Source organism: Rhamphochromis sp. 'chilingali' (assembly GCF_963969265.1).
Source record: "Rhamphochromis sp. 'chilingali' genome assembly, chromosome: 12".
Classification (NCBI taxonomy): Eukaryota; Metazoa; Chordata; class Actinopteri; order Cichliformes; family Cichlidae; genus Rhamphochromis; species Rhamphochromis sp. 'chilingali'.
This window is the reverse complement of record NC_137939.1, coordinates 23,170,902-23,185,780: the sequence shown is the minus strand read 5'-3', so window position 1 is coordinate 23,185,780 and position 14,879 is coordinate 23,170,902. Positions and strand designations below refer to the sequence as shown.

The following is a 14,879-nucleotide window of genomic DNA, read 5'->3' as shown; positions in this document are numbered from 1 at the left end:
CTCTTTGATGCTTCACCTGAACAACAACAAGGTACTCAAACATCCAGCAGGAACAGAAAGCCAAAAGTACCACATGATGTCTAACCTGATAAAGCTAGACTCATTCCATCCTGATAATGGAGAAAATGAAATGCCCATTGTCATCATACGACGCTTATTCTGTGTCTCTCGAACCTGGGACCAGGCCAGGAGACAACTGAAGAACTGTTTTTCTTATATACTTTCTTATATATTTAGGTTATTTATCATATCTATCACATTAACCTTAGGATTTCTCTTTGCTATTTTGTATTGTAGACTGCAACCATGTTCACATTTCTGCAGGTCGTATTTTGCTGACGATACCTCCTGCTCTATTTTGCAAGACACCTACTTAATGCACTCCTCACGCTCCCTAAAATCAGTAAATGACAACATAGACGCCACTAATAAACGATTTTATGCACCCCATGGAGCAGGAGCTAACGCCTGGTATGAAAATGCCAGAATAGCCGCTCGTGATTTAGGAAACAGTAACTGTTATGTCTGTTCAAAAGGTAATCCAGAACAGGTTATAGTAGGATACCCCATATCCGGTTTCCCCCTCACTGAGGGACTAGAGAAAATCGGCGGAGATAATGCTCTCCTTAAAGACACTTTACAGTTGACTCTGAGCCCTCTCGACTGCTTACTTAGACACACACACACACCAACTAACCCTGAGACTCCATTAGGCGAATTATTGAAGCTATCTAATGACACCGCAGGGACCTGCGCCCCAATGAAACGCCCTAAGAATAGGTTAAAACCCTCACTGCCCTTAGGACAGATCCCTTTCCATTTTAATACTAGTATGATATGTCTGCGCAGACTAAAGTTAACTGGCCCAGACACACACATAGATTATACAAAGGATAACTATACATTCTTCTCTGACTCCCCAGGTGCACGCTGTAATGAGACATGGCTAGCTGTCTCTGTGGCTGAAGTTGTATCATATCTGGAGGAACACACACACAGTTCAAGTTCGAGCAGAGACTCGATCATTGTTCCCCCAGACGGTGTATTAAATGACACTGACTGGGGGGAGTTAGTTAAATCACACATGGTCACGCGCCTAACTAGACCAATCCCACATGCTTATTGGATGTGCAATAATACCCTTAGATTAGCTTTACCTGTTAATTGGACCGGTACCTGTGGTCTAGTGACCGTTGATGTATGCTGTACTTTCATTCCCAATAATACCGCTCCTAACGGTTCATTCACACAAGCTATGAATAGACTTGAATCATTGAAGATAGAACTAATTGCCAATGCAGGTCACGGTCAGTGGCTAGATAAGTGGCTACAGGACATGTTTGGATAATGGAAGGAACTAATTGTAGCCTTTGTAACCGTTGCAGCATGTATTATTTTGTTTTCGATGATTATTGTCTGTTGTGTGATACCATGTATACGCTCTCGGAATTTTTGATATTAAGCTTGCTCGAAGGACCAGTTACATTTATGATTTGTTGTATGTTTATGATTTGTCTTTATATTATGTTATTACATTCTGTCTTTATACTATGTTATCATTTCATGATAAAAGGAGGGAACTGTTGTGATATTTTGATACCACGGTAGCATTTACAGGATATTGCTTTGTAGTGAAAACTGTTACTCAATAAGGCCCATTTACTAGTTGTTTTTCTCTTTCTCTCTGACCCAAGAATTGATGTGTAAGAATCACAGGCTGGTACCCCAAGGTCGAAAATACCACAGAGACGAGACCACTTCCTTACTCCCATCCTCCCTTCTTTATCTCTTAGAAAAAGGCTCGTTAAAGGCCAGGTGGTTTGTTTCAGAATTCACTAATGAAAGAACTCTGTATTCTATGTCTAGGAGTGTATTTTGCTGGGATGATCATAAATTGTAGCTGAACTGATAAACTACACACAGGATACTTCTTTGCTCACAAGGCAGGAAGACGTTTCCTTATTTGGTCTGTACCGGTTTGAACTGAGAACTTGCTGACACACGAACCTTTTTTTCCTCTATATAAGCTGTTATGTACTAAATAAACCTTTGAGTCGATTGGGAAGGCAACCTAAAGCAGTCTCTGTTTTCTTGTTCTCCCAAGCTGCTCCCGAGCTCGTACTAACACGCTGAATGGCATACCTGAGTGTTACTTTAAATAATTAGGAATCTTAGAAGGAAAGGACAGAACTCTGCTTATCGCTCGTGCCTTGGAGGGAAAACCGGGATGGACATTTTTTTTCCTTCAGTCAAGTAGCTGGGATTTGAAATGATGAAAAGTAGCTTTTTTTAATTTATTGTATGTCACTAAAGACTTGAGAGTTTACACTGCTATTACTTTGGCTTGATTTCAAAAATAGAAATAATAGGTATAATTGGCAATGTACAAAATGCAGTAGTAAAAAATGTGATGTATTTTTTTTTCTAGATGGCTTAATAATGGCATATTTAAGTCAGATACAAGGTGCACGTACCTGCTGGCACACATACTTAATCCCTGATGGGTGCCTTAACCCACATCACAGGGAGCAAAAAGCAAAATCAGGTCAGGTTGCGACACAGACAGAAAATCAATGAATTAGATGAACAGAGCTTCTGTATTAGACAGAGGTAAATTGAATACTTACTTAATCTATGTAATACCTTCAGAGTAACACTTCTATAGCTCATTTAGCTCTAGTTTCCACTAGTTGTATTTCTTTACTTTGTTGTAAGATTAATAAAAGTAAAATAACAATTTTACACCAAGAAGTAAGAAACTGTTTTCTATTTAAAGCTCTGTTTTCAGAGACTACTTTACATTATTACCCTGGTATGTATTACCATCAACATTACAACTTGTGCCATAGACGGGATTATGTAAATAGTTAAATGCATTCCACCAGCTTTTCTGTATATAATATTAGTGGCGTACCAAGCAAAACACTTGAACAAAATAGAGGTGCATTTTGTAAATGATATTACCTAAGATTGGTCATCCATCACAAAACATTATTCACAATTTCAAAAGATTTTTTTTAAAGATTTTCAAATAGCAAATCACCAATAGATCGATTTGTGAAACACAAGAGTAGATTGATACCACGCTCAGATCTGTCTGTCACTACAATTCATAGACCTTGCTTATCTTAGATTACAGAACGGCTGTGTTAGGACTGTTCAGAGTTTTAAATACTTTGCCAGCCAGTTCCTTGAAAGATCACAAGTGAACATTTGTTTTCTTTTACCCTGTGCCAACACTGAACTGCATTGTTTTGTTCTGTTTTCTCTTTTTTGTTTTTCAGATGAATGTTGTAGTAGACTTTCTTGGCCGAGAGCGCGCACATTGCAGTATCACATTTTAAAGATATAAGATTGATACTGATCTTACTAATATTTTGACAAGAAAGCAAATAAGTATAGGTCAACTTCAATGACAAACAATGAGTTTTATTGATTTTATACTGAATTAATAAAGTCTGAATATGTGCATGTATGTATGTATTTAAACAAGTACACAATACTTATACAAGTGAAAAGAGTTTACATTAATTCATTCAAGTTCATCCTAAGTTTTGTCCTTTTCTGGAGATTTTTACCTTTCGAAACTTTTAGGTTCATCAGTCTAATAGGTTAAAAACTCTGTCATGTTCACTGGAGACGTGTTCATTTTAAGTGAGGTCCCACATGCACACAGAGGGGTACCTGTCCGATTGGCTGCTTATCACTATGACATCAAGATATTCTACTATACAAGTCTGCTGTCAGCTTGATTCTGTCAAAGTTGACATTGTGAGGTAAGGGACAACAAAAAGCGAATGAACTTTAGCTGAGGCCCATAGACGTAATAGCACTGAGCTTGTTTTTCATTCCAAGATCATGGAACATGTCTTCTCTGATATTCCCTTCACTCATTCATCGATGTGATTATTTATTTATGGATCTAGCCAAGCAACCAACAGAGAATTCGCATCAACCTTCCTCATAGGAGCCCTGTCATATCTACATATTTTTAATAGCTCATAACTCAACAGTCCTGGCTTGACATTTCCCATCAAAAAGAAGCAACACTTCATCTGAGATCTAACTTTCTCCTCAAAACTTCAAGATTTATGTGCCATAACTCTTCAGTGCACTTTATTTCCCATATGTTTGATATAATAAGATAAATTAAAATGATCAATGAAATATATGTGTGAATGTAAAATAGAATAAAGGATTGCAGGAGAAAAAAAATCTCTCCAAACTGTGACACTGTTATTTTCCATGGAGATTACAAGCTTTTGATTTTCTGCCAGTTCTGGCACAAATTTATAGTATATGAAACAGTGTCTTTGTATCAGGTTATTGTCAAACCTCTTCAAAATAAAAAACATGCTTAATCATGTATGCAAACTAAGGAGATCATCGTGAGTAAAATAAAACTATGAGAAAGTAAAAGGTCTGCCATCACATGAAAAAACATCTGATAAACACTGTTCCTTACTATACTGTATGATATACACGCATATATCACTTCCCCTCCAGCCTGGAGGAGAAAATAACTTCAACAGCCAAATGAATCGGGGATGTAACAGCTTCCTGTCAGCTTTGATTTCAAGTATATATCTGAACCCAAAAATAAGGGAAGAAAAATATCATCAAAAATGGATACTAATACCAAGATTTAGCTCTGATCTGTATAATAAAAATACAGTACAGACAACAAAAAATTTCAATCACTAAAAAGTTTCCAATGAAAAACCACAAATATATCATATAAAAATATAAATCATCCTGAAAGGGTAAAAAAAAGGGCAGTAAACAAATGCGTATTACAGTCCAAAAAACAGTTCTATATGAAGGCATTTGGTTTATTCATGTTACTGTTTTTAGGTTCAGAATAGCAGTTTCTGCCAAGATTACTATTGCAGGTATTGTAAACTTTATGTTTAGAGTGCTTTGTATGCATTTGTATAAATACATTGCAGGGACAATTGTTTATTTGCACTGCAACAATATGAAAACTCTCCAGTTGTTTTCCAGTTCCAGGATCTGTCCTTAAATGTGCATATTAAGCAAATGTGTAGGACTGCTTTCTTCCATTTGGACAATATCTATAAAATTAGAAACATCCTGACTCAGAGGGATGCTGAAGGACTAGTGTGTGCATTTATTCTGGACTGTGTTCCTCAAATTATTATTATTAACAGGATGTCCTAAAAACTTCCTAAAAAGCCTTCAGTTGATGCAAAATGCTACAGCATGAGTACTGACAGGGACTAGAAAGAGAAAGCACATTTCTCCCATACTGGCTTTTCTTCGTTGGCTCCTTGTTAAATCTTGAATAGTCTTGAATAATCAGGCATATCTCATGGTGCTGCATCATCGCAATAGAGTACTTTGTTGTGAGAGTGCTGGTTTACTTATGGTTCCAAGGGTGTTTAAAAGTAGAATGTGCAATAGGTCTAGGGTGCTGGGGGCTGCCCATGATGCACCAAGTGTTTCTTTTTTACTTACCTTTTTAATGCACCTTTAATTTAACCATTAGTTATTTTTAATCTCTGTGTAGGGATGGGAATCGAGAACTGGTTTTTGTAGTGAACTAGTTTCCAGTAGTCCAATTCTTTGAATCGTTAGTTTCCCTGCCCATCAATCCCGCTTATCGATTCTTCTTGCTATGATCAGTTGATTTCAGTTTGTGTCTGACAGAGGGCGAAAATAGTGGCACATTTTTCCAGTGTGGATATGAACATTACTTTTATTTATTTATTTATTTTGCACAAAAGGATGAGGCTACGAGGGTAAAGTGGAGACTGCTCCAGGACAGAAACAACTGCATTATACTGTTAACACAACTTTGGCTCTTCGCAAGCACCTGCACAGCCAAGAACCCAGAGTAATGTAAATGCTGACCCGGCCCAGCATCATGATAAAGTGAGCCGTCATTTGTGGTGAAGCCAGCCACTGCTGAACTTCAACAGGTAACAAACAGATGAGCAGTCAGGCTGCAGCCTCCGTTTCTACCTGTTCATGTTTCTAAAGTAGAATCACTGTGGCGATTGCTGTAAAGTCTCTTTGTGCTGGTTTCCATCTTTGCTTTGTGCTGTCTGCTTTATGCTTGCTTTATTCAAATGCTAAGAGAAAGATCACATGTGTCCTCATTAGGATAGGGATTTGTGTTGGTGTGGGGGGCTGTAGCCTCAGGTTTATATTGTTAAATGGTATATTGTTAAACTGTTATGAGACGGTGTGTTTCAGATCATTTTACAGAGTAACATGAAAGTAATGTAACGAGTAGTATAATGCAGTGCTTCCCAAACTTTTTCCAGCCACGTACCCTCAGCCGCATACCCCCTACTACGAACGACTCTTAATTAGTGTCTATAAATACATTGCAATATCGCATGCATAAAGATAAATACTGCACAGTCGATTATTTCTCACCACCAAATGAATTTATCAATATTTTTTAGTAATGACAGAGTTTTAATAACAAACTTTACTACTTAATACTAGCAGTGTATCAAAGGATTTATTAGAATTCACTTTTTTGTCGAGAGCATAAAGGCCATGAACTTTCATTAAACAGAACTTTATTTAATGTGATGGATGTGCTTGAGCAGAGGCACACAGCTCTTCAATGTTTGGCTCAATTTGGGAAAGGCTGAGTCTTAAATCGTTTTCCACACAAAGTCTTGCTCTGTATTTTGTTTTCATGTTTGTTAAAGCAGAAAATCCCTTTTCGCATAAGTATGTGGTGGCGAAAGGCATCAGAGTCTTGACAGCGCGCTTAGCCAGCGCGGGCTGTTCAGTGCGCAGCCCTATCCAGAAATCCGCCAGGTTCTTTTGAGCGTGTTCAACTTTTAGAGATCCATCTGTGGCGATTTCAATTAGGCTCTCCTGGTCAGACGGTGATAACGAAGTAGGCACGGCGGTGAACGGGTGACGTATCCAATCATTTGAGCCGTCCGTCTCTGGGAAGTATCGGCGTAACTGCACCGCCAGCTCCTCAAGGTGCACGTTACATTCGCGCTTTACACTTTTAGATAGTGTGAGATCATTAGAGCACAGAAAATCATGCAGCACAGGAAAGACTTCAGTGTTGTTTGTATCCAAGCAGTTCTTCCAAAGGTTTAACTTCTTTATCATGGCCTCAACTTTATCTTGAACATTGAATATAGTTGCAGAAACGCCTTGTAATCCGAGATTGAGCTCGTTCAGATGAGAAAATATATCACACAGATAAGCCAGGCAGGTAAGGTACTCTTCATCATGCAAATGTTCAGACAGCTCAAAGGGATGGTTACTGAAGAAAACTTTAAGTTCATCCCTCAACTCAAAGAAACGGGTCAGCACTTTCCCTCTAGATAGCCAGCGAACCTCTGTGTGGAGTAATAATGTCTCATGCTCGCTGCCCATCTCATTGCACAACGCAGCAAATAAGCGGGAGTTCAGCGGCCTGGCTTTCACAAAGTTAACCATTTTTACACTCGTGTCCAAAACATGTTTCAAACGGACATGTATTCCCTTTGCAGCAAGAGCCTCTCGGTGGATGCTGCAGTGTACCCAGGAGGCATCTGGCGCGACTGCTTGCACACGCGAAACCACACCTCCGTGTCTCCCAGTCATGGCCCGTGCGCCATCAGTACAGATGCCAACACATCTGTCCCACACGAGTCCATGTGTGTTCATGAATGTGTCCAGCTTTTGAAAAATATCTGCGGCAGTTGTCCTTTGTTCCAGTGGTTTACAGAACAGCATGTCCTCCTTGATGGTTCCTTCATGAATGTAGCGCACATATACGAGAAGATGCGCCAGGCCAGCCACATCCGTGGACTCATCTAGCTGTATTGCATAACATTCACTGTGGCGTATGCGCAGAAGTAGCTGCTGTAAAACATTTTCTGACATTGCATTGATGCGCCGTAAGACAGTATTGTTTGATGATGGAATGGACTGTATCGTCTTTTTTGCCTTTTCCCCCAACATTGTCCCTACCATATCTAAAGCAGCAGGGAGAATGAGGTCCTCCACAATAGTGTGGGGTTTGTTGTTTTTAGCCACTCTGTAACTGACCATGTAAGATGCTTGTAGTCTGTTTTTATTCATAAGATCTGGCACCTGAATGCAGGTTTTACTTGTTGAAAGTGATTTTAGCTGTCGCTCAAAATATTCCCTTGGTTTATTTTTCAAATGGGGATGATTTGTCTCTAAATGTCTGCGCAAAAGTGAAGGTTTCATTGAGTTCTGAGACAATACTTTTGCACAAATAACACACTGTGGCCGGGAAAATCCACCAATATTTATACACGTAAACCCCAGCGAAATATAATTGTCATCATATTTGCGCTTCTTTGATGAGGTTGTGTTACAGTCCGTGCTGTCATGCTTTCTCCCACTTTGACGCTCCGCATCAGACACTTCATCACTTTCCACATGGCTGGCTCCAGCTATGCTAGCCACTTGGCTAGTAACCACAGATACATCCCTGCTAGCACTGCTAGCATCCAAATCTGACGAACACATTGTTGTTGAACAATCACCTGTGCGGTCACTGGAAAATGCATCTTCAGATATGAGCTTATTGGTTGTTGTGGCCGGTGTCTCTGTGGTAGGGCCTTTTTTTCTTGTTAACCACTTGTCCATTTTCGCGCTGCACTGAATGCTTGGAGGCAACTTCAACTGTTAGGTGTCAGTCATTTGGGCAAATCACGCCCATGTATTTTGTCAGAGCTATTTTTTTGCTGAACACCAGAGGGTGGTATATAGTCGTGTATTTGACAGGCAAAAAAAACTGCATTAGCGCAAATTTCGGCTTTTAAAACTTTTGATCCCCACTCCAACCCCAACCCACGCGTACCCCCTACAGCCACTTGCGTACCCCCGAGGGTACGCGTACGGTAGTTTGGGAACTACTGGTATAATGAATGTCTTTTTCTCCTGGTTGCAATTAACTAATGTGCTGCATTACTTAAAGTGTTTTCTGTAATAACGTTTTTACTTTAGTTTTATTGAGTAATGGTCGTTATTGAGTAATGACTAATCACAACAAAGAGGGGAAATACCTTCAACATGCACAAACATTTGACCACACAGCATGTAATTAATTTGCATGAATGTAATGTCTTTGATATGCTGCTTAGAAATGGTGGTGACTCTCAAAGTGGAGCCAATGAGAATCGATAAGCAAATCCATAAGTAGTTGAATAAGTGATATCAATAATGGAATCTGAATCACTAAATTCTTAACAATTCCCATTTCTATCTGTGTCTCTCTTTAACGACGTGTCTTTGTCCTGTCTTCCTTCCCTCAACCCCAACCGGTCGCAGCAGCTTCCTGCCAGTGTCTGAGGCTGGTTCTGGTGGAGGTTCCTTTCCACTGTTGCCAAAATGATTGCTTAACCTCCTAGGACCTGGCGTCCACATATGACATCACATTTTGGGTTGTCTAGACCAAATAGACCAATACCAAAATACAAAATGTTGCTCTACAAGGGCCTGATATCCACTTACGAGGACATTATACTGTCACTGTTTTATCAAAATTTAAAACAAATATCCTCATGTGTGGATCTCATTTTTCACAGAAACAAAAATCGGGTGAAAAAAAAATCTGGTTAATCTTTGTTTTTACATTCATCGGGTCCCAATCAGCCCAAATACCAAAGAGAAATTAAAAATGCATGCCATGGAAGAATTCGGGTCTTAGGAGGTTAAAGGGGGTCATGTGATTGCTGAGGTTTTCTCTGTTTTACTCATTGCATTATTGTAGGGTCTCTACCTTATAATATAACGCGCCTTGAAGCAACTGTTTTTGTGATTTGGCGCTATGTAAATAAAATTGAAATGGAAATAAACTGAGATAGAAAATTCTACACACCATGTGGAGTAGTTATTCTTTTGATTAACCGAGGAAAGAAGAAGAAAATAACCTAACATAAACCTACACTTTAAAATCCATAAGGATTAACACAATTTTTACAAATATTTTTCTGCAGGAAGGTGATTGCACATATTTACATGACATTTGGTAAAGCATAAGCCTAAGGATGGTGACATAGGCTACCACACAGCTATCAGGTAGCTCAGCCTGGGTGCCAAAAGTGTGCCACTCACATCGGTGAGTGCTAAAAAGAGTGTGGGACCTGATCAGCTGACCTCTGGAATAAATAATGCAAATGGTATGCAGTTTTCCCAAAAGAAAAAGAAACGAAATATTCCCCAAATAAAGAAAAAGGCAAAAGCTCTCAACCAGCATATTCAAGAGGGAGAGACTTAAAAGTTAAGAATAGAGGGGAAAAAAATCAAGAATTGCTTAAAAAAATAGCAGAAGCAACTGCAACAGGCTGCAAACAGGATGACGCATACACACTTTCAAAACTGCACTTGGAGTCTTTTTGTCAACACAAAAGAGATAAATTGGCAACAACTGACAAAAATAATTATTTTAAATATGAATGAAAACACTGCAATTGAGTCACACCTGGTATGTCAAAGAAAACTGTGTACCTGGATTGCAGTTACATCCCTAACTGCATTAAAAGCCTCAAAGAAAATGATTAGAAATCACATGATGTTGTCAGGGAAACCTCCATTTGTTATTTGCCATGAATATGTCAGCCCTTGTTCTTTTCTATATGAGTGACAGGAAAAATATTCAGAAATGCTTTGCAGTTGTTGGCTTTATTGTGACACCATGAAGTATGGCCAAAGTCAGACTACTGGGTTTGATCAAATCACAGAATACACTGGAATACATATTGTGTGTGTGTGTGTGTGTGTGTGTGTGTGTGTGTGTGTGTGTGTGTGTTTTCTAATTTAGTTTTTATGTTCATATAAAATTGGTGCTTTTTCAATTTTCTTTGAATTTGATTGGATTCTAATTTGATCCAAGTTTATTTCTGTTGGTTTTCCACCCCAAACACTCTGAATAAATAAACAATATGTCACTTTACTTTTAGTGCTACTTTATCATTATATGGTATATCAGCTATGCATAGATAAGAGCATGTATGTGAATACGGCAAGGAGTAGTGAATATGTGTGTGATGGTTTGAACCTGTGGCAAACTAGATAGTGTAGTAACTTGGATATTGCCCATTGCCAAAGTGCAAAGACTGACAATTCATTTTGTTCTCTGAGAAAAGAGCATCAATGTGATGTTAATCACTGAAGTCATTTATTTCCCTTAAACTTTGGAGCCAGCTGGAGACTGCAGCAATAACAGCACTCTGATAGCCCTCTCCATGGCCACTCAATCAGGATATTAATTGCCCAGCTATGTCTGGCTGTTATCAATCTCTACCAATCACACTTTATTAAATAAAGATGCAATTACCTTCTGGAACACACTCACTTATAACACTTTATCATTATGTATCTGCAGCTGACAACTCTGCAACTCTGTATATAGATATATATAGATGATCAGCTTTCAACGGACGCACCTCTTTCAACACTAAACACAAAGTCAAGGCTTTCTAGATAAACTCTCCTTTCAGCTGGCATTAGGTGGATTTGAGTAATAAAGTTTATACTCACCCTAGCTGTGCAATAGTTAATACTGTAAAGAATGGTTGCTTTCCTGTCCCGATATACCTCACCATTTGCTTTCTGTCCTTCCCACATCCACAGGGATGACTCAGTAGTTTGCCCTACGCTATGCAGATTATTTAGGGTCTGAATTAGGATCCTTTCAGTCTGCTTTACTGTCTGTATAAACGTGTATAAAAAATATAATGAAATCTTTTTTCTTTAGGTTTCTTACATAACATGTTAAAAGGGAAAAAAGCACTTGGTTAACAGTTGATTGTCAATTTCAAGCACTTTGGAGCCTTAGAGTATGTGTTTAGTTTTATGTTAGAAAAGTGCTTAGAAGTTTCTTGTCTGCAAAGAGAATGTTTAATTGGTTTGAGGAGAAGAAATGTAGCACATAACTGAAGTTCTACTGCGTGCTTTTCAGACTGCCACCAGACTCTTTGTTTCAACTAAACTGCATTTGTCACATTATTTTAATAATTATTTGTGTTTTTTGTTTCTTTGTTTTTGCTTTTGTCCACAGCTCCACACAGATACCTCAAACCAGAACTTGGGCACCACTGTATTTACATCAAAGTACAAGAGACAGTTATACTATATTATGTCTGTGTTCTTTGTGTGTCAGTGATCATACAGGATGATTACTTGAATGCAACTAAGGACTGCACTGTCTTTATTTGCACTTTGTTTTGTGGCATGTACACATGTTTGCATAGGTTTTTAGAGCCCCACTGTTTCTTTCAGTTTGTCAACCCTGTAGACAAAAGGTTGAAACAATGGGAGAGAAAAATGTAAAAAAGGTGAGCATGTTCACATTATCTCTGAAATGATTTCACTTGATGTCTCACATAGCCTTTGAGCACATACAAAATTGAATGCTGGGTTCAGTTTAATTGCTTTTGTGCTGTTATCATCCTCCCACAGAATGGCTTTTATCAAAATCATTATGCCTGATCCCATCTGCCGGTGGATCACTGACTTCCTGACGGACAGGAAGCAGCACGTGAGGCTGGGAAAGAATGTCTCGGACTCCCGGACCATCAGCACCGGCTCCCCTCAGGGCTGTGTTCTTTCTCCTCTGCTCTTCTCCCTGTACACCAACTGCTGCACCTCCACCCACCAGTCTGTCAAGCTAATCAAGTTCGCAGACGACACCACCGTCATTGGGCTCATCTCGGACGGGGACGAGTCTGCCTACAGGAGGGAGGTTGAACGTCTGGTGTCTTGGTGCAGCCACAACAACCTGGTGCTGAATGCCCAGAAGACAGTGGAGATTATTGTGGACTTCAGGAAGCACACAGCCCCACTCCCCCCCATCATCCTGACTGACACCCCCATCACCTCTGTGGACTCATTCCGCTTCCTGGGTACCACCATCACCCAGGACCTGAAGTGGGAGCCCACTATCACCTCCGTCATCAAGAAAGCCCAGCAGAGGATGTACTTCCTGAGGCAGCTGAAGAAATTCAACCTGCCAACACGGACGATGATGCAATTCTACACTGCAATCATCGAGTCCATCCTCACCTCCTCCATCACCGTGTGGTACGCTGGAGCCACTATCAGGGACAAACAGAGACTGCAGCGTGTTGTGCGCTCTGCTGAGAAGGTGATTGGCTGCAGACTCCCATCTCTGCAGGACCTGTACACCTCCAGGACACTGCGGCGTGCAGCCCGGATCTCAGCTGACCCTTCTCACCCTGGACACAGTCTGTTTGACCTGCTCCCCTCAGGCAGGAGGCTCCGGTCCAATCGCACCAGAACCTCTCGCCATAAGAACAGTTTCTTCCCCTCTGCTGTTGGACACATGAACAATAACCACATGATTGTCCCCGCCACTAACACATGACCCTACGCTGTGTCACTGCATCATTTCATGTTTGGCACTGATCACCACCTGCACTCATGTATATATCTTTCTACGTAGCACTCATAATTCTTATTCTCATGTATATATCTCATGTATATCTCATGCACATATCTTTCTTTCTACATAGCAAATTAATTCTTATTGTCTGCACTGAAGCACCGCAGCAATTTCCTAATGTTGTAAACCTCAACATCTGGCAATAAACCCATTCTGATTCTGATTCTGATTCTGATTATCTAATAGCTGAAAAATTCTGCTTAAAACCCGCACAGCTAGCCACAACTCACTCACATTCTGTTTCATGGTAGCTTAAATGATCCACATCCATTTTCCTCCCACACCCTCAGTTTCCTCACTGACATTGCAGTTAACATAACGGTGCAGCACAGGACCATGACTGCAGAATAAAAAAGCCGAATATCTGTACTTAATTTCAATGTCAGGGTTCATTTGTCATTATGCTAACCCTCCTATTGACCTTGTATCTGTGGATGACTCCATGACAGTAGCTGACTGAGTGCAATATTTCCCAATTACAATCTTGCCTTTAAATCACCTTCTGACTGTCCTATCTTTGAACAAGGCAAAAGATAATCTAATATGTAACAAATGGTAGCTAATGTCTAAATTATTTAGAAATGCAGTGCCCTCTTATGTCATTCACTTTTACATAATTTCAGTTAGAGTTAATATGTGTTGTACTTTTCACAACAAAGTATAAAACAGTTACAAAATGGAAAATACAATGATGTGGAAAAGAAAGTTTTCATAGGACTCACTGCATGAGTACATTCTTACTCCTCCCATAGTAAAATGTAAATAAGATGATAACTAACATCAGTGTGTTGCTAATCAAATGTACTTGATTGATTGATCATCACCAAGTTTTAGCACCTCTGTAGAAGTAGAAGTTTGGAAGTTGGTCTAGAGCATTCAGGTGAGTGTTAATACAATCTTCCGAGGAGTGTACATGCCAGCAAATTCACCACAAGGTCAGACAGTGCAATGCTCAGAGAAACTACTAAAAGCCCAAGAGTGGCATCTCAGATGCCACATGCCTCAGTTAGCATGCTAAATGTTAAAGTTCATGACAGTACAATTAGAAAAGGCCTGAATAAGTATGGCTTGTTTGGAAGGGTTACCAGGAGAAAGTATATTCCTTCTAAACAAAATATAGCAGCCCTCTTAGGTTATCAAAGGTACATCTGGGATGTACATTTGTAATCCCAAATTTGGGATGGTTTTCCTGCTACAGGTCCTTGGCACCTTGTATTATAGAATGAAGCCATCTGACTGACAGGTTTATGGTTTAGGCCGAACTTTAGCTAAATCCATCAGGACATTGGTCCCAAACACACACACACAGAGACTGAAGTTATACCAAAAACAATTACTTTAATGTATTATTGAAAAAGGTGGTTCTAAAAGCTCATGAGGTATACTTACATTTTCACAGAACTCCAGTGCTGTGAAACTTAACTTTGAAAGTTTTGCATTTACATTCAATGCT

The 14,879-nt window shown here is 39.6% G+C and overlaps 1 protein-coding gene across 1 annotated transcript; it reads right to left on the bottom strand.

The window, feature by feature from the left end:
• Window positions 1–6,008: 6,008 nt before the first annotated feature.
• LOC308407306 (zinc finger BED domain-containing protein 5-like) lies at window positions 6,009–8,607 on the bottom strand (the record flags this gene model as incomplete). Its single annotated transcript, XM_080898875.1, has 3 exons — window positions 6,009–6,095; window positions 6,745–7,964; window positions 8,361–8,607. The coding sequence occupies 3 exons, from the start codon at window positions 8,605–8,607 to the stop codon at window positions 6,009–6,011; spliced, it is 1,554 nt and encodes a 517-aa protein (XP_080755001.1).
• Between the last annotated feature and the right edge of the window lie 6,272 nt (window positions 8,608–14,879).